Source organism: Protopterus annectens, chromosome 9.part0 (assembly GCF_019279795.1).
Source record: "Protopterus annectens isolate FY-2018-M chromosome 9.part0, PAN1.0, whole genome shotgun sequence".
Lineage (NCBI taxonomy): Eukaryota > Metazoa > Chordata > Ceratodontiformes > Protopteridae > Protopterus > Protopterus annectens.
The window spans coordinates 1,249,811,115-1,249,833,363 of record NC_056743.1 but is presented as its reverse complement, the minus strand read 5'-3'; the positions used below and the strand labels follow the sequence as shown (position 1 = coordinate 1,249,833,363).

General features: G+C 41.7%; 1 protein-coding gene across 1 annotated transcript in view; it reads right to left on the bottom strand.

Moving 5' to 3' along the window:
* LOC122811972 (beta-adrenergic receptor kinase 1-like) overlaps positions 1 to 22,249 on the bottom strand; it is a 2,445,913-nt gene that overhangs the window by 176,586 nt on the left and 2,247,078 nt on the right. The window contains exon 21 of the mRNA XM_044084173.1: positions 3,647 to 3,806. Within this exon, the coding sequence (XP_043940108.1) occupies positions 3,647 to 3,806 (160 nt within the window). The remainder of the gene's footprint in view (positions 1 to 3,646; positions 3,807 to 22,249) is intronic.

Below are 22,249 nucleotides of genomic sequence, written 5' to 3'. Positions count from 1 at the left end.
TTATAAATAAAGTTTTTGTCATGATAAACCATGGTATATTATGGAAGACAATGGAAGAATATAATTTTAGTAAATGGTTGCATGTAATTAAATGAGTGTACAGGCATAGTAAAATAAGAGTTCTAATTAATGGTTGGTTAACTGAAGAGATAGAGATGAACAGGGGATTAAAACAAGGCTGTCCAATGAGTAGTTTATTCATGATAGTTATGAATTGTACAGTAAAAAAATAAACAAAAACATAAAGAAAGCAAGGTATATACAAGTGTGAAGGTGTTTAATATCCAATTATCATGTCTTATGCTGGCATTATTCTTGTGACCAAGGAAAGTAAAATGATGGAACAATCAATTTTAATGCACATAATAGTTAAAATACAGAAATGTTATTAAACAGAGGAAAAAAACAAGGATTTGGATGAGAAGAAATGTGGAAAAGTATTAAATGCAGAATAGAAGAAATATCTGTTTTAGGAATAATATTTGGTTGATTAAAAATGGTTAAGGAATAATGGAAGATATTTTAAAACAATTAAGACAAATTAGTATTATATGGTGTAGATAAAAACTACCATACAGGAAAAAAGTACATTTGATAAATTCTACATGGATGGGAAGAACAGCATACACATGATGCCAAAAAGACATGTAAAACAATTTATTGGATTAATGTTTACATTCATTTGGGGTTCTAGATTAAATTCAGTGAGTAGAGGGGTGTTGTATATGGATAAGGATAATTGGGGGGGGGGCTGAGCTTATTGAATCCCGTAGTTTATAGGGCATCTTTAAAATTATAACTGAATAAGAGGGAAAGACAATGTAGAAATAAAAAATTATCAAGAGAAGATAAAAATGTGAAAATTAAATATAGAAACATTGAAAATAAATAGGAAACTATGGTATAAAAACAATCACAGAACATTTTTGTGTAAACCCATGGAAGCATTTGGCAGAAGAGAAAATTAAAGCTATAAAACAAAGAATGAACGGTGCATGAAAAATATGGACTGTCAAGATTTTTTACGGAGATTACAAATAACAGATTGCCAATGAAGGGAAACATGTTGTATAAAATGGTAAATGAAAGAATGTGTCTTTTCTGTAGTGAACTTGAAGTAGAGACTGCAGATCATGTTTTTCTGATAAGTAACAAGAGTACAAAAATTATAGGAAAAATTAACAGATAAAAATATCTTGAATGAAATTCAAGATTATAAGAAATTAAATATGGATAAGATATAATACAGAATTTATGAGGGATTAAGTAAGGAATATGCTAAAAGTTTGGACAAGAAAATGTTTTGTATTACTTGGACTATTTGGAATGAAAGATTAAATGAAATTATGTTTAATGGAAATCAGCTTATCCCAATTATAGCAAGAAAATTACGTTGTGGTTATAGAAAAAAGGAGTTGGAGGGTCTATATGCATCTGATATGGAAATGTTGAAAAGAATGAATGAATGAAAATTTGATGTAAATTTTCTGTAAAAATGTGGCTATAGTAATGAGTATATATTTGTCAATATACTTGTACATATTTAAATGATCCAATCTCTTTGCAATAGGTGTGGTGTCGTGGGCTCTTTTATATCCATCTGAGCAAGCACATACTCAAGCAGGTGGGATCCTGCTTTGATATGTCATACAAAGGATGACACACTCAGGAGTGGAAAGCGCCAGTGTTTTAATTCACTTCCTGTGTGTAATGTTCTAAAGTGTAACATGCATGGTTAAAGTGCGTTATAGGATGTGTTTCATATCCACAGACCTTATTCATATGTTCCAAAGATACAAAAAAAATTGTTTAATCTGGCCAAATTCCCACGTTGCTGGGAACTATATCTAAAGTTATCACTGAGCTCATCTTCACCAGCAATGTCTTCCTGGCCAAACACTTTCATATGCCTCTCTAAGAATCTTGAAACCTAGTCTATTCTATATTGTGTCTCAGGCCCTGCCAACACATCTTGTACATCTGTGATTAAATCCAAGTCTCCCCCCAATCATTATCAGACCCTGATGATGTGTCACTATCTCCCTCAAAATGGCTTTTAGTTCTCTTTCCTTTTTTTAGGTGGAATACATTTACATTCACTGCCCCCCCCCCCCCCCCAGCTATTATGGGTCTATATCACACAGTCGAAGTTCCATAACTCCGAACACCTAATGGTCGAACCATTATGTTCGAAGTTACACAACTTCGATAATGGGGGGGTGGACAACAAAAAAAATTGTTGTAAGCAGGGGGGCAAGCCCCCCCCACTGCATCCCCCTCGCTACTTAAATATACCAACTCCGAGATCACACCACATTGAAAAAGATGGAAACCTCCACTTATGGAGATTTCCATTCAAAAGCTCAAACTTTTACAAATTCGAACTTATGGTCTCGACCATATGTGGTTTGAACTTGTAAAAGTTAGACTACATGATAGGGACCCGCTATTACATCTACCTTTTTAATCTATTTCTTCTTCACAAATAAACTCACATTCTTTTTTTTTCTTTTAAACAAGGGTTTGCACTCCTCTGCTGCTCTCCTCCATTTGTGAACTGTAACCTCTCATTCCACTCACCTTGGTTAAATGTTTGTGGTCTTGTTTCATTACATGTTTCTTGTATATATATGCCAAAGTTTTGCTTAAGTCATTATATTTTCTTTATTTTGACTTGCCAGTCATTCATGTTTCATGTCATTATTCATAATCTATCCATTTCTTATAAGTCTGTATTGCTTCCCCTGCAATCTCTCAACACCCTGGATTCCTGATTCATCTTATACTTGCACTAAGAAACTATCCTGAATCTCCAGACTATGACTGCTGCTGCTTTAAGTTTTCCCCCACATAACATATTCTAATACCTCATAAAGCATTCAGACACCTTCAGAACCTACATACATTCCCTACGTGCCTCTACTGCCCAGTATTGATGTAAATGATCCTTTGATTGAACAAATGTGTGCTACATCTATTCCACATCTTCCCTTCAGTTTAAAACATGAAGATATGGAATTAATGTAAATCTTGGAAAGGATAGGCATGGAAGCCTTTAGGGGACAAAACCATAAAACAAAATGGGGAAAGAAAACAAAATTTGTTTTGACTCAAAATAAATTTCTTCTGGAAGAAAGAAAAGTTGGGTTTGCATTTCAAGGCTGCAGTATGTATATGTAAGTGGATAAATAAAGATTCACATAGGGAAGACAAAAGCTTGAAGAGCGATAGTCACAGGGTATAAGACAAAGATACACTCCTTGAACTAAGATCTGGGCATTGTGCAGCCAAAAGGGAGAAGTTGTGGGGACTGCACATTGATAATCAAGGCAAACTGTAAAAAAAAAAAAAAAAAAAAAAAAATAGTAGTTAAAAAATGTACCAGAGCAATAGGGAAGGAAATGATGCCACAAGCAAACTTGAGTTGAAAAAAAAAACATTTGAGTATATTCCAAGAGGATATTCATTACTTCTGCACTAAATGTGAGAAAATGAAGAATTGGACAGCTGGGAGCTGCAACGCATCACTGGTACCAGCTGATAAAATCTATGAAAAAGTTGCAGGAATCGAGCTGTCCTAGTGCCTGCAGCAAACCATCTTGTTTGTTACTGAAGACGGGCCACTTCTCATTAGATAAAGACTTACCTTCTTCATTTCCAAGCTGCTTCTTGGCCTTCTTCCTGGCTTCTATTCTGTCTGTGTCAGTGTTGACAGCATCAAAAACAGTCTCTGCAACCTCTTGCTGCCATCGTTCAGAAATAACCAAGGGAAAATTACGATAGAGCTCTTGATCACTATCTAAAAGCTGCAGAGAGAAAGACAAGGCACATGTACATCAATTTCACAAAGCTCATTTAGTTAAAGAACAAAAAAAAAGGTGATTTATTTATCAGAGAGAAAAATATAAACTAAGCATTACTTTTCTGCCACCACAACACTGCTAGTAGCTTACATTCCTCATTTATGCAGTGCCACCTTGTTAGAATGAGAAAAGTCTTCAAAGGTCTAAACCACCTTTTTCCACCTGTGAAGTGGATATTTACACCTAACAGTAAGAGCTATCTGCAAACTACAGACAAGAATCTAGGCACAAGCTGAAAGGGAACGCAGGCTTAGTTGTGTGTATGACAGAGTATCAAGTTTTGCAAAGAAGACACACAAACAGGCAGAGCAGAGCAAAAAGACTGGCAGTCACCACTGCTATCACCACTCAAAACAGCACCTGTTGACACTAGGAAATAAGGCTAGGGCAGAGGGATGCTCTAGTCCCTACTTGTACTCAGATCAGAGCATTGTGGGTGGCTCTGTGTGAGGCTAGAGTGTTAGTTAAGGGTGAAAAGTAGAGAAAATAGGCAAGTGAAGAAGCAAGGTAGAATGTATGTCACAAGAAGCAGCACAGTCATAGACAAGTATAAGGAAAAGGGGAAGGCAAAGAAACAAAATGAACAATGGACAAAAGCCAGAATGGGAGACAGGAAAGATGGGAACTTCAGCATTAAGGAAGAAAAGTATAAAGAAGTTAGACAGGAGAAAGGAAAATGAGTAAGAGAAAACAAGGAGACAATATGGAAAGAACAAGGAAATAAGCAGAGACATGAAGGGACAATGAAAGACAGGAGTAAGGGAAACAAAAAGCAGGGGAAAGGAAGGGGGAACGGGGGCTAAGCAAACAATAGCAAAAGACTGTGGAAAGCTAGTAAGAGCATTCTAGAAGAATGCTCAGACAGCTATGAGGTACAAATATAAACCATGAGGGCCACAGGAGGCTAGGACACAGAAAAACAGGTGGGAACAAGTTGAGAGGCAAAGGGCAGTGAAGAAAATGGGCAGTGAAGGACAAAGACAGTGAACAAAGAAGGGAGGGAGGAATGGCAAAACATGACAAACTATAAAAGAAGAAAAGGTTAGCACTCAGATAGTAGAAGGGAATCAAATTAAAGAAAGAAGCATGATTAGTGGCAGAAAAAGCCATATCTGCTGGCATAAACAGATAAAGCCCCGACTAAACTTAGGCAACCCGAGTTCAATTAGTGGTTTGGGTGCCTGTAGGAGCTGGTATGGGGATACGGAGGAATGTCAAGGCTATACTTTGCCTGACTCTTCGCAGGAGCCACTAGATAACATGCTGGTATGGGTGGGACATTTCCAATGAAGACCAGAGCACAAAAATGGAGCCAGATTAGGTAGGCTAGAAGGACTTGTACATCTCTGTTACCTTGTATGGGTGGCAGTGCTTCTACACTATGGCTCATATCATGCATTGGCCCATTAATAGACTGCCAGTATGCAGTAATAGGGCCTCTAGCTACATGTACATCAGCCACAGAGTTGGCTGCACTGTAGCAACAGCTCTCCAGCGGCTCCACTCCCAGCTGACTGGACATTTTACAGCTTCTGCAGCTATGTCTGGTCAAGCAGGACACCACATGGTGGTGAACACAACTGAGACTTGTCCCAAGGTGGCAGGGGGTGTCAGCAGTAAGATACAGCTACACGTTGGAGGGAAATGAAGTTAACTGTTGATCTATCTATGCACATCCCCAACACTGTTAGAATAGAAATTATTAAAATGGCAGGTTGCATGGAAGGATAGTGAATAAAAAATAGAAACAGTAATAACTGAAGACAGAAGAGCAAGGGAAGAAGGTGGAGGATGGAAGAGATGTAACCTGAGGAAGGACAGAAACTCAGCAAAGTGGAGGATAACAAAAAGCAGACATTACAAGTGAAACTCAAAAAGAAGGAAAATAATGAAGCTAGACAGGTACACATTATCAGGAGGAAAAATGTCAAATGTGGAAGGCAATAATAGAAGGATGGCAGGCTGTTAAGCTTCCATTAGACTACAGAGGGAAAAAAAGATGGGAGGGTTACTGGCAAATGTGAACTCTGTTATTTGATGGGACAAACAGGGAGAAAAAAAAGTTTAATGGATGTGGAAAATCTCTATTGGGAAAGCAGCTAGAGTCAAACTTGTTTTAATGGAGTGGTCCCCAGAGGGTGTTAAATGCCAACATGAAGAAGTTCATGGGGGTACTAATGATTTAGCAGAATATTCCTACATTTCTAAAACTACGACAGGACAATCATCACAGTGTTTACTTCAGCTCTCTCACATTTCTTAACTTTGTACACAGCTACAACTGTCCATTGAAGTGCAGACACTGAGGACCGGACATTACATGTGTGAATTTCTACTCCAGTATAAATCTTCTGAACACCTGACTTTCATGATTCGGGTCATTATTAGATATGACAACATTTGGAAGCCCATGTCTCAGGAATATAAACTTTAATGAATTAATCACAGTTATACTAGTGTGTATATCAGTTTTGGCATTTGGAGAATGTGGAACAGTCCACACAAACGACATACTTTGAACTGGAACAAATATATACCTGCTCATCTGTGAACAATCTAAAAATCCCTTCCTCTGTACAGTTATTATGGAGGGCAGTGCAGATGGCATATCTCTATACTACTTGTTATATTTGGATTGACCCTAACTGACAAAAATAATGAAATCAGAATTATTTTTTGCCTTACTGAAGACTTTTGCTCAGGCTATTCTTTCACTATTTCAAAGTCAAAACTGGTATGCATCTGAAATTATTTTAGATATTACTCAAAGTATTTCTAGTTGTTGTTCTTACAGTTCTTCATGCATCTCTGGTAAACATACATCTGCTGTGTGTAGTTCTTTGTTTGGTCTGTATTTTACTTTCAGATCATACTTCTGAAGATTAAGCATCATCTTAGGTTCATAGGTTCATACTAGGCTATCTGCCCTAGGGCATTTATAAGCCTAGCCAGAGTGTGTTTGGCTTTCGCCACCCATTTTAAATTAATTTTGCTATGAGGTTAGTTTCGATCTTCTGTAATCTTGATTAATCCTGTATAAAAAGACTATCAAATGTCAGTGGTCTGTTTCAATCTGAACTTGTTTTTATCATAGATATATTCACTGAATTTCTCATAGCCATACACTAACAGCTTCTTTTCTATATCAATGCATCTCATTTTTTGCATTTGTAAATGCTCCTGACCCACAGACATCTGGTCTATTCACTTGTAAGATTATACCTTCTGTACACTGTGGCTGGCAAGTGCAACACAAATAGTTTATTCTTATCACAGTACCTTAATGTTGAGTTATCTATAACTACTTTTTTGAATATCAAAGACAGGGTTGTTAGCTTCAAACAACAACCAATCAAACAATAGTGCCAGTACTCAGAAATTCATCCCCAAAATGAGAGAGAGGATGCCTTCTGCAATCAGCCCACTCTTCCTCTACTCAGGCAGAGAACTGGTAGAGGCTTTTGTTCTTTCTAGTTAAGGACAAGTACAGTACTGTAGGGAATTGAAGGATATTTCCAAAACATAAATACCTCCAGGAGAGCTAGGCCCTAGTATACCCTCTGAGCTTCAGTCCTTGTCACAAAGCTTTGACTTATACCAAGGCACTATAAACAGGATTTTTTCCAAAAGTCTCTTCATGATGGGCTACCAAACACATCATTATCTTTTTGGTCAGGAGATAAACCAAATCTTTCCTCTAAAATGATGAGTGGCAGGAGGGAACGTTTGGCACTTGTGGCAGGGCTTAATGTCATTCTCCTCCCTTAGAAAGCTGGTGCAATGCTGGTGTGGGTTTTGACTGCTAATTTAACAGCCACATTGAATTGTGGTAAATCTGCAAAGCACAAACTTCAATAACTATGATCATGAACTCAGCTGTACAAGTGGCAGAATGAACTGATGAGCTTTGGGAACAGGTATGTGTGTATAATATACACATTACGTCATGGCAACCATTAGCCCTAAGTACGGGATCTACCAAAAAAATAAATAAAAACCTGACAAATTCTGATAAGTGGAAAAGGTGACCATAACTAAGAGACCCATCAAGGAGATTCCTTGATGTTAGAGATAACAGTGTTAATGCCACTTTATATGCTGCTGATTTGTTTCTGCTTGCCCATGGGAAAAAAGGTTTTTTTACAATGCAGACCAAAAAAAATTTTTTTTTTCTTTTCAAAATCTGTGTCTGGGATGTCAAAGGGATTCTCTGATGTTAAATCTGACAAGGTTATTGCCATTCTATATAATGTTGATTTGGTTCTGCTTGTCCCTAGGAACAATGTTCTATACACTGCATCCACTCTAAAGGTTAATTAAAAACATGTAACTTGCTTCTATCAAAGACGCTTATTGTGTATACATGGAAAAAAAAACACCCACTAGTATCTCGTACAGAAAAGCAGCTTACTTCTGCTCAACCAATCAATAAGGTATATGCAGCCAATGCACTGCTTAGCATGTCTTCTACTTCAAGTAGCTTGGGATTTGGTTAGATACAGCCCTTAATTCTTTCCCTCCAGTACAGCTCTTTAGAGCATGTACCTTTAATTCCCAGTGGGTGTTGATCGAATCTTTAAAAAATGAAGTTATCACCTTACAGTTCTAACAGATACTTGTTGCTAGAGGTCACATATCAGTACAACTGTGTTTGCCATCATGTATGCTTCAACATAAAATATGCTCATACTTTGTATGTGGCATGGTTATGGAATTAATACTAATATGAACAAGCAACATTTGACCACTAGAGGCACAGTAGGAGGTAAATGCAGAAACGCCTGGAAGAGCAGTCAGCTGTAACTTATCTCAACATACTGACTTTAAAACAGGCAACACAGAGGGACAGCTAAAGTGGTCTACTTATCCCAAAACGTGAAACTATGCTCACCCTCTACTGGTCGAGGGCTCTTAGCATTAGACACAAAAAGCTTCAGAGACGTCAAATCATTCACTCAATCACAGATTACATGCTTAATCTAATTTAAAGCTGTGGGGGGGCTGGGGACTATTTGAGCACTCAATATACTTAAAGCCAAGAAACTAATCCTGGACAGGGTATACTCACTCACACATGCATGCGCCAATTAACTTACAGCACATCTATGGGATGACGCCGGAAAGCACTTCAACCAATTAACTTATTAAAGTCTAGTGATACCTCCAGGTGTTTCTCTAGTTACAACCTACTGACACCTGGAGACATCTGAATTGCTTATTCATTTTTACATCAATTCCAACATTATGCTGTGACGCCCCCTGCACTGGCCCAGTTATGAAGGAGCCTCAATCCTCACCACTAGCACCAGTGAGGGACGTACACATTGGGAGGATGAGAAGTAGACACACAGTAAAGTACAATTTCTCTTAAGACCACACAGAGATCACAGTCAGTTTTGGGGTTGGTTTTTCCCGCTTTCTCCAGATCCCCAGTAAAACTCCCCACTGGCACAGCTACAGGGTTAAGATCTCAACCAAGTGGTCAGGCCAAAACCTCCAACACCCTCTCTGTCCAACCAGTGCTTCATGTCCCTCCCCTGAGTAGCTGACAAGCATATGAATCATATTACTATTCACAAATGACATATGATTTATAAAATTCCAGATAGCTGGGCTGGCAGTGTCACACATGGCTTATACAAGTTAATGAAAGATTTTACCTTAAAGGTTACATAATGGACAATACAAATGCAATAATACTTGGCAATTGTCTAATACCCGCGGTAGTGGTGCTACGGTAGCGTTGTCGCCTCACAGCAAGACGTTGTCCCGTTTGATTCTCAGCTAGAGCGTCTTCTGTGTGGAGGCATGCGTGAATGGGCGTGCCTTCGTTGAAGGTTGTGCGTCAGGGCTGGTAACTCAGCACATAAAAATCCACTACCAAACATTAGTGGACCGGTGTTCCGCTGTGGCGACCCCTAACCAGGATAAGCCGAAAGACACAACAACTTGGCAGTTGTCTAATGCAGGTAAATGTATATTAATTGCTGAGCGCATATTTATTTATACTGATTTAAATATATTTCCCAAAGTATCTCAACCAAATGACACAGACAAAACTGCTTAGCCTCATATGAAAGTTGGCAGCTGGATGAACAAATTGTTACTCACAGTAACAACTTAAGTAGTAGAAGAGATATTCTACGTTGTTTACAACATATTAGAAAATTTAATAGCTACTGTATTTACTGTGAACTATAACTCAAAGAGTACTTCCACTATAAAAATAGTATGTGCTTCAAGTTTGCCATTTACAATTACTAATCATTATGGCTCCAGAGTTATGAACATATGTATGAAATAGGACATATTTTGATTTGATCAAAAAGGTTAGTCTATGGCCATTAGAAGCGTGTCAGAGTTTTACTGGAGGGAATGAGTTAAAACCAGCATAAACGAAGGGAAGGTTTGCAAACTCTGCACACAAGCATTCCTGCTGAGAAATGAACTAGAGAACCATAAGGTAGTGACACTAACTTATGACAATGCACTTGTACTGCCCAATGCTTAGATCTTTGTCAGATTGCTGAGAATATCAATGTTAATCCCTGAAAAAAGTGACATGGCTGCCCATTACAAACTGGGCAACGTTTTTTATGCATTACTCTTCTTACTAGCCTGCTCTTTTCATAACAGACTTATTTTAAACAACCCAAGTTTACAATCTGAAGAATCAATCCGTAAACAGAATTTCTCCATTAATTAAAAAATGAAAAATTATTTTTAAGTAGGTCATGTTATCTGAGACATGCTTCTTCCTTACTTATGAGCAAAAACTTCCATTTGAACTAGAAAGGGAATGCTATTTGAATGAAGACAGTTAGACCAAGCTTTGGCAGTCTAATTACCTTTTTTTCGTCTGTGACTTCCATAACCTTCTACATCATTAACACTCAAAATATAACTGCTTCTGCTGCTCCTACACCCCCCTGGAATGAAAATAAAACATTTTATTTGGTGTACTATTGACCCCTAAACAGTCACTTTTGAAAAATGTATCTGATGCTACTGCAATGTGTAGTATCTGCACAGCATTTAAACAGAGGCAACGGATTTGTATAATCTAGCCTTACTGAGGTTTATAATTCAAATAAGACTTTTCTAATAAAAGTGTGTCCCACATATATCAAGACATGCAAATGACTAGTTACTTCAATCTACCTCATCAGTATTAAAGGTATATACAGCATGTAATGCCTACCTTTATGAAATATAAAATGTATATCTGTATCAATGGTCTTTAACTGGAAAATGTTAATAAAACTATTTATGTTTCAACACGAGCATGCTTTGAGACCGTTCTTGCTAGATTACAGCTTATATGAAGACAAGACTTAAAAAGTCTCTGTGCAGCTCCTGGCTGTCAGTTCTCAGTCTCCACTTCCCTGTGAAAGGACTGGCTGCAGCATTTACTGATCCTCATCATATCTGCCTTGTATGCATGTCTTGTCTGTAATTTCTTCTATGCAGCTTTCCATCTTCTCCATGAACATAGGAACTTGGTTTGACTGCTAACGTACACTTTCCCATATTTTCTGAATTCTTACACTGCCATCCTCTAATTCAGGTAGCCTTTTACAGAGTTGGTTACAACAGTTAATTCGGTCTTCTAATTTATTTCTAGGATTGCTTTTACTTTGTGGTAATTTTCATGCCTTAGAAATGCAGCTGAATTACGTTATTTATTTTTCAACCTTCTGGCCATTAACAGATGAGGTGGTGATAGAATTAGGAAATGCTGCAATGAACTATTCCTTTACTCAAACTATGATATGATACTTTTCACAGCTTTTGCTATACAACAGTTCTTTCTTACAAGTTTCTTCATGCCTGGAAAGTTCTCACAACTTGTCCACTGGACTCTGGGCAGTGTGGACTGGATGTTACATGTTTGAGTTCCCAATTGTACAAATATTCTAAATTCCTAACCTCTCTGCATTATACAGAATGCTGCAATTGCAATCCAATAACAAGAAAAAGATGAGCTTGTTAAGTACCTATTGTATGTCAGAAGTGTGTAACAAGCTTTTGTTAAGCACCCCTAAGCACTATTCTGATTGGGTCTTGTTCTAGGGACTAACAAAATGACTGATCTGGCTGTCAAGGAGCAGCAGCAGAAGGTAAAAGAACTTTAAAAGCTGTTGTATACTTTGCTCTACCACACATATAAATGGATGGCAGAAAGAAATATCTAACAGCTTTGAAAGTCCTTTGTCCTTCAGAGGGACACTGTTTCTGCTTGTTGTCTCTTTGGCAGCACTAAGTATTTCACCACCTTTCAAAGGCTTAGGAATCTAGCAAAACACCACACTGGTACACTTTTTTCTTCTGTGCAACTGGTAGAACATGGAACACACAAAGCTCCACGCAGTACAAAGAATTATGACTTTCTAACTCATTCCCACTGACTACTAATCTAAACCTACCTTTGCATTTTTTAATTCTTTTTCACATTCTCATGTTATAAATCAAATAGCTTTATGGACAGAAAATGTTCATTTCAGTAAATCCACCTTCACATATCCACATATAATGATTATGAAACACAAAATCAGTCATGGTGGTGTTCGTCTTCTATAAGTACAACTTCCTTAAATGTACATTTTCAAACATGAAATTTGCAAAATATACCTTTCCTCTTCACATACTTCCAGCTATTAATCAGTTTTACCTCTTTTTTGCCTGTAAAAAAATTACAATCCTGGACATGGAGTCTAACACCTACATCTCCTCCTCAGAGTACGAACAGTCTCTCCAGCCAGCTTATACCAAACGCACACTACCATTCCAGAGTGGACAGGCTGATGGTATAATACTGTCACCCTTACTATGTGTATTCTACATGGAACTTCAGGGCATCCATGCTTTAAACATATAGCAAGCTGGTTATGATCAGAGACCAGATATAATCCTCTATCTTGGGGACCACTGTCAACTATGACAAAATGGGGTATCCTGTTTCAAGAATGCAGACATGAATGTACTTCTCGCATCCGTATTTGTTCTACAAGTCAGTCTGATGTCCACTGCAATTTCAGGGAACTAGGAATAATAATCCATTTATAGGTGATACAATGTGGATTTGAAGTGTGAAAAAAATGTGATCAGTCAATTAAATGAATGGTCTGGTACTCGGTATACTGACACTCAACATTTCTTCCTCGAATGTCATTTTGATATGCATTACACATGGCACAACTTGTTCTACATTCCTGGCCAAAAAGTTACAGATTAATCAGATAACTATAGATTAAATGCTACTACAGTAACACTATACCTATAACCTGAGACTAAGCTAAAAAGCAATACTTTTTCAACAGAGTAAAAAAAAAATATACCACTGTCTCAGCTACCAAGCTTCTTGGTGCATTCACTTAGAGCTAATAAATTACTTACACAACTTTATCAACTAAGAATTACCAACATTCATGCAGAAAAATCTAAAACAAATGCATAAGAAGTGACTCATTACTCATCTTTAAGAGGATCAAAATGTCATATTTAAAGATGTATCATTCTTAAAGTAATAACCAAAACATAAAAACATGTAAAGTTTCTCATCAGTTACACTAAGCTTTAACATGTAGAACAGCTAGGCTGGAAACCTTTCCAGTTCTGACTCCCTAGTAATGTTCTAAAAGAAAATCTCTCTTTTTTATCAGCTATAGTGACTGTCTGACATGGACGCTTAAGGACATAAACTACTTCTAAACTCAGACAGGAATGCCTTACATTAGCAAAGTCCTGACCATTTACATTCAGACTTATCAGGCATCTTACACAGAAACATCATGCAAAAGTACCTGGCTTCCAAGTTCACACCATACGTTAAGTGACCTGAAAGCTCAACAGCTATTTATCAGGCTGCCAACAGCAGTTCTTTGGCAGGACCAGCTATCCTCCCTTCTACCTGCATCCATAGGAGTCCCTCAAGGTTCCATACTTGGTCCTTCACTGTTCTACATATTTACAAATCAGACAGTTGCCACCTCTCCCTCTGCCTCTATAGTGCAATATGCAGATGACACCACTATCACATGCGCCCCGCCCCAACCTTAAGCAAACTTCAAACAATAACAGAGCACAACTTTACTCTGGTTGAATTATGGTTTTCTAGCATTAAACTTATCCTCAATCGGAAAAAAACAAAACTACTTCTCTTCAGTACTGGTAGAGCTCCTGCACTAAATAATGATTTCACCACAAACTCCAAGGACAATACCTCAATCACCCCAACAACTGACACTAAACTCCTAGGAGTAATAACTGACAACAATCTAACGTTTGACATACACATAACCCAAACAATCAAAAAAGTAAACAAAAAGCTTAATCTACTGTACCAGAACAAGCAATTCACGACCAATTATATCAAAGCCACTATTGCTAGAACACACCTATTATCCACCCTACTGTATATGCCTCCCCAATCCTGACTAATCTTCGCCACAGCAAACTAAATAAAATGACATCTTGCTATAACAAGATTGCCAAGTTTGCTACAGGTGCCTCTAGTAGATCCCATCACTGCCTTTCCCTCAAACAGCTCAACTGGCTTGAGTTGCCCCAACTACTTCTTGCTACGCAACTCTCCACAGCCCACAGACTGTACTACCTGTCTGACAAAACTCCTGCTCTATAAGAGCTAATACAGCACTACACCACCACCCGAACCTTAAGATCAACAGACCAAAATCTCATAAATGTCAGCAAACATAAGAATGAAGCTGGTGAAACTCTTTTTGGCTGTACTATAGAAAAAAACTGGAACTCACTCCCAAATCATATAACATATACAAGCTCTACTTCACTATTTAAGAAACTACTCAAAACCCACTATACTAACAATTGGCTGTGCACATGTGACTCCCCAGGCTAAGCCACTACAATGCAGTTTTGCAAGGATTCCGCCAAAGATCACCTATAAGTTTCAAACCTCTGAATAGCTATTCTTACTATAAATTTCTAACCTCTGAATACTTACTCTTACCAAACAATATTCTATTTTGATCGTTTTGATTTAAATGTCTATGTAGAAATGTTGAAGTTTTATTCTGATGTTACTGATTTTTTATGTCTATGCAGAAATGTTAAATATGATTTTTAAATGTTTAATTCCATGCCTTAAGAACACAGTTATGTATTTTACAACATGTATTGTAACATTTTATTAAGTGGAGCTTTTCTCCCTGGGCCTCCGCTGAAAATGGGCCTGTGTCCAGTCAGACTTTCCCGGTCATCAAATGTAAAATAAAATAAAATAAAGATAAATAAAAATGTAATAACAGTTCTTGAACATTTAAATCAGGGTCTTAATACACTCCAAACATGCTGTCATTTAAAATAATGTGCCAATATGGTTTCACAATAACTGCTATGGTTTCCACGTTAGTTGCACAACTGGTAATAAAATATACATTTTTAGTTTCCTTACATGCATCAAAAACCTTTATGGAGGACTTTTTCAATGGCTCTTCTCTATCTTTTAATGCTGTCATACTGTTTGATCAGTCTAGCTGTTTGATCAGTCTCTTTCACAGTATAGCTTCTGCAAAGCAGCCTGTCAGTATTTTTTTTTTTTTTTAGAATACCTGAAATTCCTCGTTTCTGAACAAACTGCACGTGCCTTTAGATATTCAGCACAAAGGAGAGATTTTTAGCAAATGCTAAGGTTGGCCACTTGTGGATGTGAAGTCATCTTATTTTCTGCAGTATATTTACTTCAATCCTTTTAATCTTGGACATAAAATGCCCACTTAAGTGAATATATAGTTTCAGGAACTGTACAAAAACTCTCCTCTCATTTGGTGAGCCTGAAGGTGGTCCACTAACTCCTCAAATTTTGATCTTTGTCCTGCATATCTTAAAAAAAAAAAGATCTAGCAAGCATTTCTACAGTTTAACATTTTCACAGATGTACAGATGATTACACACACATAGATTTTCAAAATTCACGAAGTAACCGAATCCTTAAAAACACTAAATTTGACTCCAAAGAGACACAAAATGGTGGCCATCATAGAAAACATTTTTGTTGTCCTTTTAATTCCTCCAAGCAGGTACAAATAAAAAAATCTCTTCCAGGCAACATCTCATTGTCCAGCTATTTGACAAATATAATGAGGAGAGGTTGTTCTAAACCCGAGGAAAGAATATCACCATAGGTGACATCAATATGGTATTTGGTAATAAATAAAGCACAGTGAGCTCTTGTTCAGATCCCCAAGTGTCTCTCACTACAACCTGTTGACTCTAGTATGAACCTTCACTAAACTGTATCTCTTTAATGGGCATAACCTCTTAAATACCACCTGCAATCTTGATAGCTCCAGACCTCCGGGGTCGGGGGAATTGTGTAAGAGGACATTGTTACAAAGTTGGGATCAAAATTTGTTTCCACTCTTTTTTTTTTTTTTTTTTTGCCCAAGATGGCTTGCACAATGATTAAAAGTTTAACTTCAGCTCTCTCAGTATGAAAAAAGAAGCTGAAAGTCAAGGGCCAGGAAGTCGGTCACTTTTAGTAAATTCAGTTACTGGCTACTAAGTACAATGCCTGGATAATAGCAAAGAAGAAACAAAAACAGCCTGAAAGAAAATCAACTAAAAATGGTGAAGAGAAAACACTGACTGGTAAAAATACTGCAGTTCGACAAAAAACAGTTTAAACTCCAGCTTTGGTGCAAGACATGGCTTCTAGTAATCTAGAGGAAAAATAAGTAAAAATGTGCTCAGAAGTGGAATAAAATAAATGAAACACTGTAATAGTACCTCAACTCAAATAACAAAAGGCTGGAAAAATGGAGAAGCTTTTAACAGATATTCAGATCTGATAGAAATACAAAAATCAGAGAGCGGAATGAAGAAAAGGCTAGCTGAGTATGACATTGTTCAAGAAAGATATTTCAAAAATGGTAGAATTAGAGGACAAAGCATGTAGGGAAATATGAGACTTTCTGCTGTACCACAAAAAATAGAAGTAACAGGCTGCATTAATTTTCTGAGGGCACAAATAAGGAACTGGACTGGTATTCCACAGCAGGAACTGTTAGTTGAAAGGGCACACCGTGTGTATGCTCCAAGCAGGGTAATGAGAAAGTAGCTAAGACCTGTATTAGGATAGGTGCAAACCTATCAGCAGAAACGGCAGATTCTGACAAAACAGTAGCTAAAGGGCAAAGTATTAAAAGCTGGAGACACTATTTGTGGAAAAATGGTTATTCACTGAACACCAAGCAGAAGAGAAACTAATTTATAGCAATCAGGGAATGTTGACAGGCAGGTGAGAGATTCAAGCTGCTGTATCCAGCTGTCCTCAGAACATTTTTTCCTGTAGGATTAAAATCATTTTTGATGCAGAACAGGCTATGGAGAACGCACAAAAGTTTAACAAAAAGTGAGCCATCAAGCAGAAGGGGAGACTGCTTCTCATTTTTCAGATAATAGAGCACATAGAGAAACTTTGCTAGTGAAACCTTTTCCACTGGAAAATACTTGAGAGAGAGAGAACAGCACAGGAGTTTACTAGAAGAATTGGGAATACCTTGGAATTTAACTGGCATCTCGAGATGGGTATGAACAAAACGATGAGCAGCAACATGGAAATTAATGAATAAATGTGAGACTGCAAAGCATCAATCATGTTCATGAAATATGGCTGTATAAGAAAAAGTGGAAAGAGTTGACTTTGTTACACTTTGGGAAAGTTAAAGGCATTTCTCTCGCTTCATGTTTTAATGTTTAGAAGGACACAGAGGGAAGGGGAATAGGAATGAAAAGGTTAACTTGTAAGCAAAACAATTTATGTTCTTAACACTATTTCTATGAAACTTTTCAAGACATAAATTGGTTGTTTTATAGCAAAGCATTCTGGTTGCTTTTATGGATGAAAATACTAAAGTAAACAGATGCCTTTTTCTCTACTTTTTTAGTATTAAGAAATGTAGTCATTACAATGCCAAAAGACAAAAAAAAACTACACAAAAACATGTTTCAGTTAACAGGCTGTTATCTTGGCTAGATGAGGTGGGAGATGGGGTGCAAAATTACACAGATCATAATATATCTTCAACCCCACCTCAACTAGCCAAGATAACAGCCTGTTAACTGAAACATGTTTTTGTGTAGCCTTTTTTTGTCTTTTGGCATTGTACACTTCTTAATACTAAAAAAGTAGAGGAAAAAAAGGCATCTGTTTACTTTAGTATTTTTATCCATAAAAGCAACCAGAATACTTTGCTATAAAACAACCAATTTATATCTTGAAAAGTTTCAAAGAAATAGTGTTAAGAACATAAATTGTTTTACGTACAGTTAACCTTTTCATTCCTATTCCCCTTCCCTCAGTGTCCTTCTAAACATTAAAACATGAAGTGGGGGAAATGCCTTTAACCTACCCAAAGTGTAAAAGTCAACTCTTTCCACTTTTTCTTATACAGCCATATTTCATGAACATGATTGATACATTTATTCTCCGACTTTCGTTCTTGATTAATGAAAACATTTTTGGCAAATGCTTTCGCTTTTGTTTGTCTTGCGCCGATCCAAGAATTTCACCTCTAGTGGCACAATACGAATGCCCCCGGCTGTCCCTCTTAATCACGGCACCACTTCCGAAAACCAACAAAATAGAACCGGAATCCTATTCCATTATTCCTAGCTGAAGTATTCAGGTGACCAGCCTGCTTTGAACACACTAATTTTTTCAAAGTAAACGCTTCGGAAACCCGGGACACACAGTTAAGAGCATCGAGGGAGCGCCGAGAGGCAGGGGCTGGGACAGGCGGTAGCTCACCTCGCGGCGGACCACCAGCCTGATCCCAAGATCCAACTACGAGCTTTTTAACTGCAGCAACTTTAATATACGCTATTGGAGCTGGAATTACCGTGGTTGCTAGCACCAGACTTGCCCTCCAATAGATCCTCGTTAAAGGATTTAAAGTGTCCTCATTCCAATTACAGGGCCTCGAAAGAGTCCTGTATTGTTATTTTTCGTCACTATCTCCCCGAGTCGGGAGTGGGTAATTTGCGCGTCTGCTGCCTTCCTTGGATGTGGTAGCCGTTTCTCAGGCTCCCTCTCCGGAATCGAACCCTGATTCCCTGTTACCCGTGGTCACCATGATAGGCACAGATAGTACCATCGAAAGTTGATAAGGCAGACATTCGAATGTCGCGTCGCCGCCACGAGGGCACGTGATCGGCCCAAGATTATCTAGAGTCACCAAAGCTGCCGGGCCGAGACCCGGATTGGTTTTGGTCTGATAAATGCACGCATCCCCAGAAGGTCAGGGCTTGTCAGCATGTATTAGCTCTAGAATTACCATAGTTATCCAAGTAACGGTGGAGCGATCAAAGGAAACATAACTGATTTAATAAGCTATTCGCAGTTTCACTGTAGCGTCTGTGTGCACTGAGACTTGCATGGCTTAATCTTTGAGACAAGCATATGCTACTGGCAGGATCAACCAGATAGGAGCACCTCGGCGGGTGGTGGGTGGAGAGAAGGGACCAGTGCCCGCGACCTCCGCTCGCGAGAGGGACCGCAGCCCACGACCTCCGCTCGCAGGAGGAGTCCCTCACCCCACAGAGGGGGCACCCCGGGTGCTGGTCATGGACCGGCGGCCTCGACCCCGGAGGGCCGCAGGCCAGAGTGGAGCGTTGCCGCGCTAGAGCCAGAGAGGGACGGAGAGCTCCCGGAGCTCCCGCGCTTGGCGCCTACCATGTGACAGGACTTCGCCTCGGCCCGGGCTCATCAGTCTTGTCTCGACTTCGCCGCTGAGGGGTGCGGAATGCTCCGCGCCCCCCACCCGCGCATCGCTCCCGGGGAGGAGAGGCTCGACCCACCAGCCGTGACCTGCAGGGCCATGCCGCGGGGCCCTCCGCCAGTGGGAGTCGGTTGGACCGATCGGTGTGGACGGTGGGGAGAGGCACCTCAGCTGACCCACCGTGACGGCGCCCACTAGGAGGCGTTCTCCCCGGGGCTGGGACCCGGACTCGCACTCCCCATGGGATGCCCCATCGTCCCTTAACTCTTGGAGGCTGCCAGATTGCGTGTGCCTGGCGAATGACCGGGGGGACGGACCCGTTGGGTGCGACCAACCCCGCGGAACTCCTCTCGTCCATGGAGGGCCAGATCCACTCTCATCGGGACTTCCGCATCCTGCCGCTTTCCTGTCCAGGGGGGTTCCGGGGACTTTGCGATATTTCGAGGATGCCGTCGGGTACCGGGTCGGGTTGGACGCCCTCCCCCTGCCTGGCAGGAGCTCTTGGGGTCCTGCGGACTCCTGCCGGTCGCTCCCTTGAGGACTTCCACCCGGAGGGGACCATGGTCCGGACCCCCCTCACCCAGGCAGGGGCTCTCCCGGCCCGGTCAATCTCAGTCCCTCTCTCCCTTCCGGACTTCCGTCTCAGAGGGGCCCATGGTCCGGACCCCCCTCACCCAGGCAGAGGCTCTCCTGGCCCGGCCGATCCCAGCCCCTCTCTTCCTTCCGGACTTCTGTAGGGCGGGACCCCTCTGGGCTTCCACTTCTACCGGGGCGGGAGAGAGCTCCTCCCGAGCTAGATATCTCCTGGAGGCTGCCAGATCATTCTGTGTCCCCCATGCCCTTGGAGCTTCTCAGGGGGATCTCCCTCCGATCCCGATCGGCCCCGCGGAACTCCCCTCGGCCGCGGAGGGGCAGATCTGCTCTCATTGGGACTTCAGAGGCCTACTTCTTTCCAGTCCAGAGCTCCACGGTCCCCATCTCCCCCCAGATCTCCTGGAGGCTGCCAGACCGTTCTGTGTCCCCCGTGCCCTCGAAGCCTCTCAGGGGACCGCCCACTGATCCCGGCCTGCCCCGCGGAACTCCCCCCGGCCGCAGAGGGGCAGATCCGCTCTCATCGGGACGTCCGCGGCCCGCTCCTTTCTGGTCCAGAGCTCCACGGTCCCAGTCTCCTGGAGGCTGCCTGGCAGGGCAGTGTCCATGTGCCCTCGGAGCCCCTCAGGGGGACCTCCCTCCAATGCCGGCCACGCGGAACTCCCCCCGGCCGCGGAGGGGCAGATCCGCTCTCATCGGGACTTACGCGGTATTTCGAGGACGCCATCAGGTACTGGGTGAGGTCGGACTCCTTCCCCCTGCCAGGAAGAAGCTCTCGGGGTCCCGTGCACTCCCGCTGGTCGCTCCCTTGAGGACTTCCACCTGGAGGGGGCCGTGGTCCGGACCCCCCTCACTCAGGCGGGAGCTCTCTCGGCCTGGCCGATTTCAGACCCTCTTCTCCCTTCCGGACTTCCATGGGAAGGGAACCCTCCGGGCTTCCACTTCTACCGGGGCGGGGGAGTTGTTCTCCTGGGTCAGACATCTCCTGGAGGCTGCCAGATCGTTCCGTGTCCCCAGTGCTCTCAGAGCCTCTCAGGGGACCTCCCTCCGATCCCGGCCGGCCCTGTGGAACTCTCCTCGGCCGCAGAGGGGCAGATCCGCTCTCATCAGGACTTGCGCGTCCCACCCCTTTCCCATCCAGAGGGGTTCCGGGGACTTTGCGATATTTCAGGGACGCCGTCGGGTCCCGGCCGAAGTGCTCTCAGGGTCCCGCAGACTCCCGCCGGTTGCTCCCTTGAGGACTTCCACCTAGAGGGGGCGGTCAGGACCCTTCTACCCGGCCGGGGCGCACCCTCCCAGGCTGCCTTCTGCCTCTCTCCCCCTTCCGGACTTCTGTCCCGAAGGGGGCTGTGGTCCAGACCCCCCTGTCCCAGGCGGGAGCTCTCCCAGCCCGACCGATTTCAGCCCCTCTCTCCCTTCCGGACTTCCGTCCCAGAGGGGACCAAGGTCCTGACGCTCCTCTCCCGGGCGGGAGCACTCCCAGGCCTGGCCGATTTCAGCCCCTCTCTCCCTTCCGGACTTCCGTCCCGGAGGGGGCCGAGGTCCTGATGCTCCTCTCACAGGTGGGAGCTCTCCCAGCCCGGCCCGATTTCAGCACCTCTCTCCCTTCCAGACTTCCGTGGGGAGGGACCCCCTCCAGGCTTCCACTTCTACCGAGGCGGGAGAGCTCTTCTCCCGGGTTAGATATCTCCCGGAGGCTGCCAAATCGTTCCGTGCCCTCCGTGCTCTCTGAGCCTCTCAGGGAGACCTCCCTCCGATCCTTCCCGGCCTCGTGGAACTCTGCTGTGCTGCAAGGCCTCCGACGGTCCCTCATCCGGGCTTCTGCGACGCCGGTTCTGCCCTTTGCCCTCCACGTAGGGCTTTCAAACTCGCGGGGGAGATGGCCCGGGGTCCCAGCATCTCTGTGCACTTCGCTGCACGTGTCCGCCTCCCTCCCCCGCCGGGCACCGTCGAAGCTGTTCCGCTCCGAGCCTCCTGATCCACAGCCTCTCGCCCCCGTGTGCTGCCGTTCGCAGGGCCTCTTCCCCAGGGTGC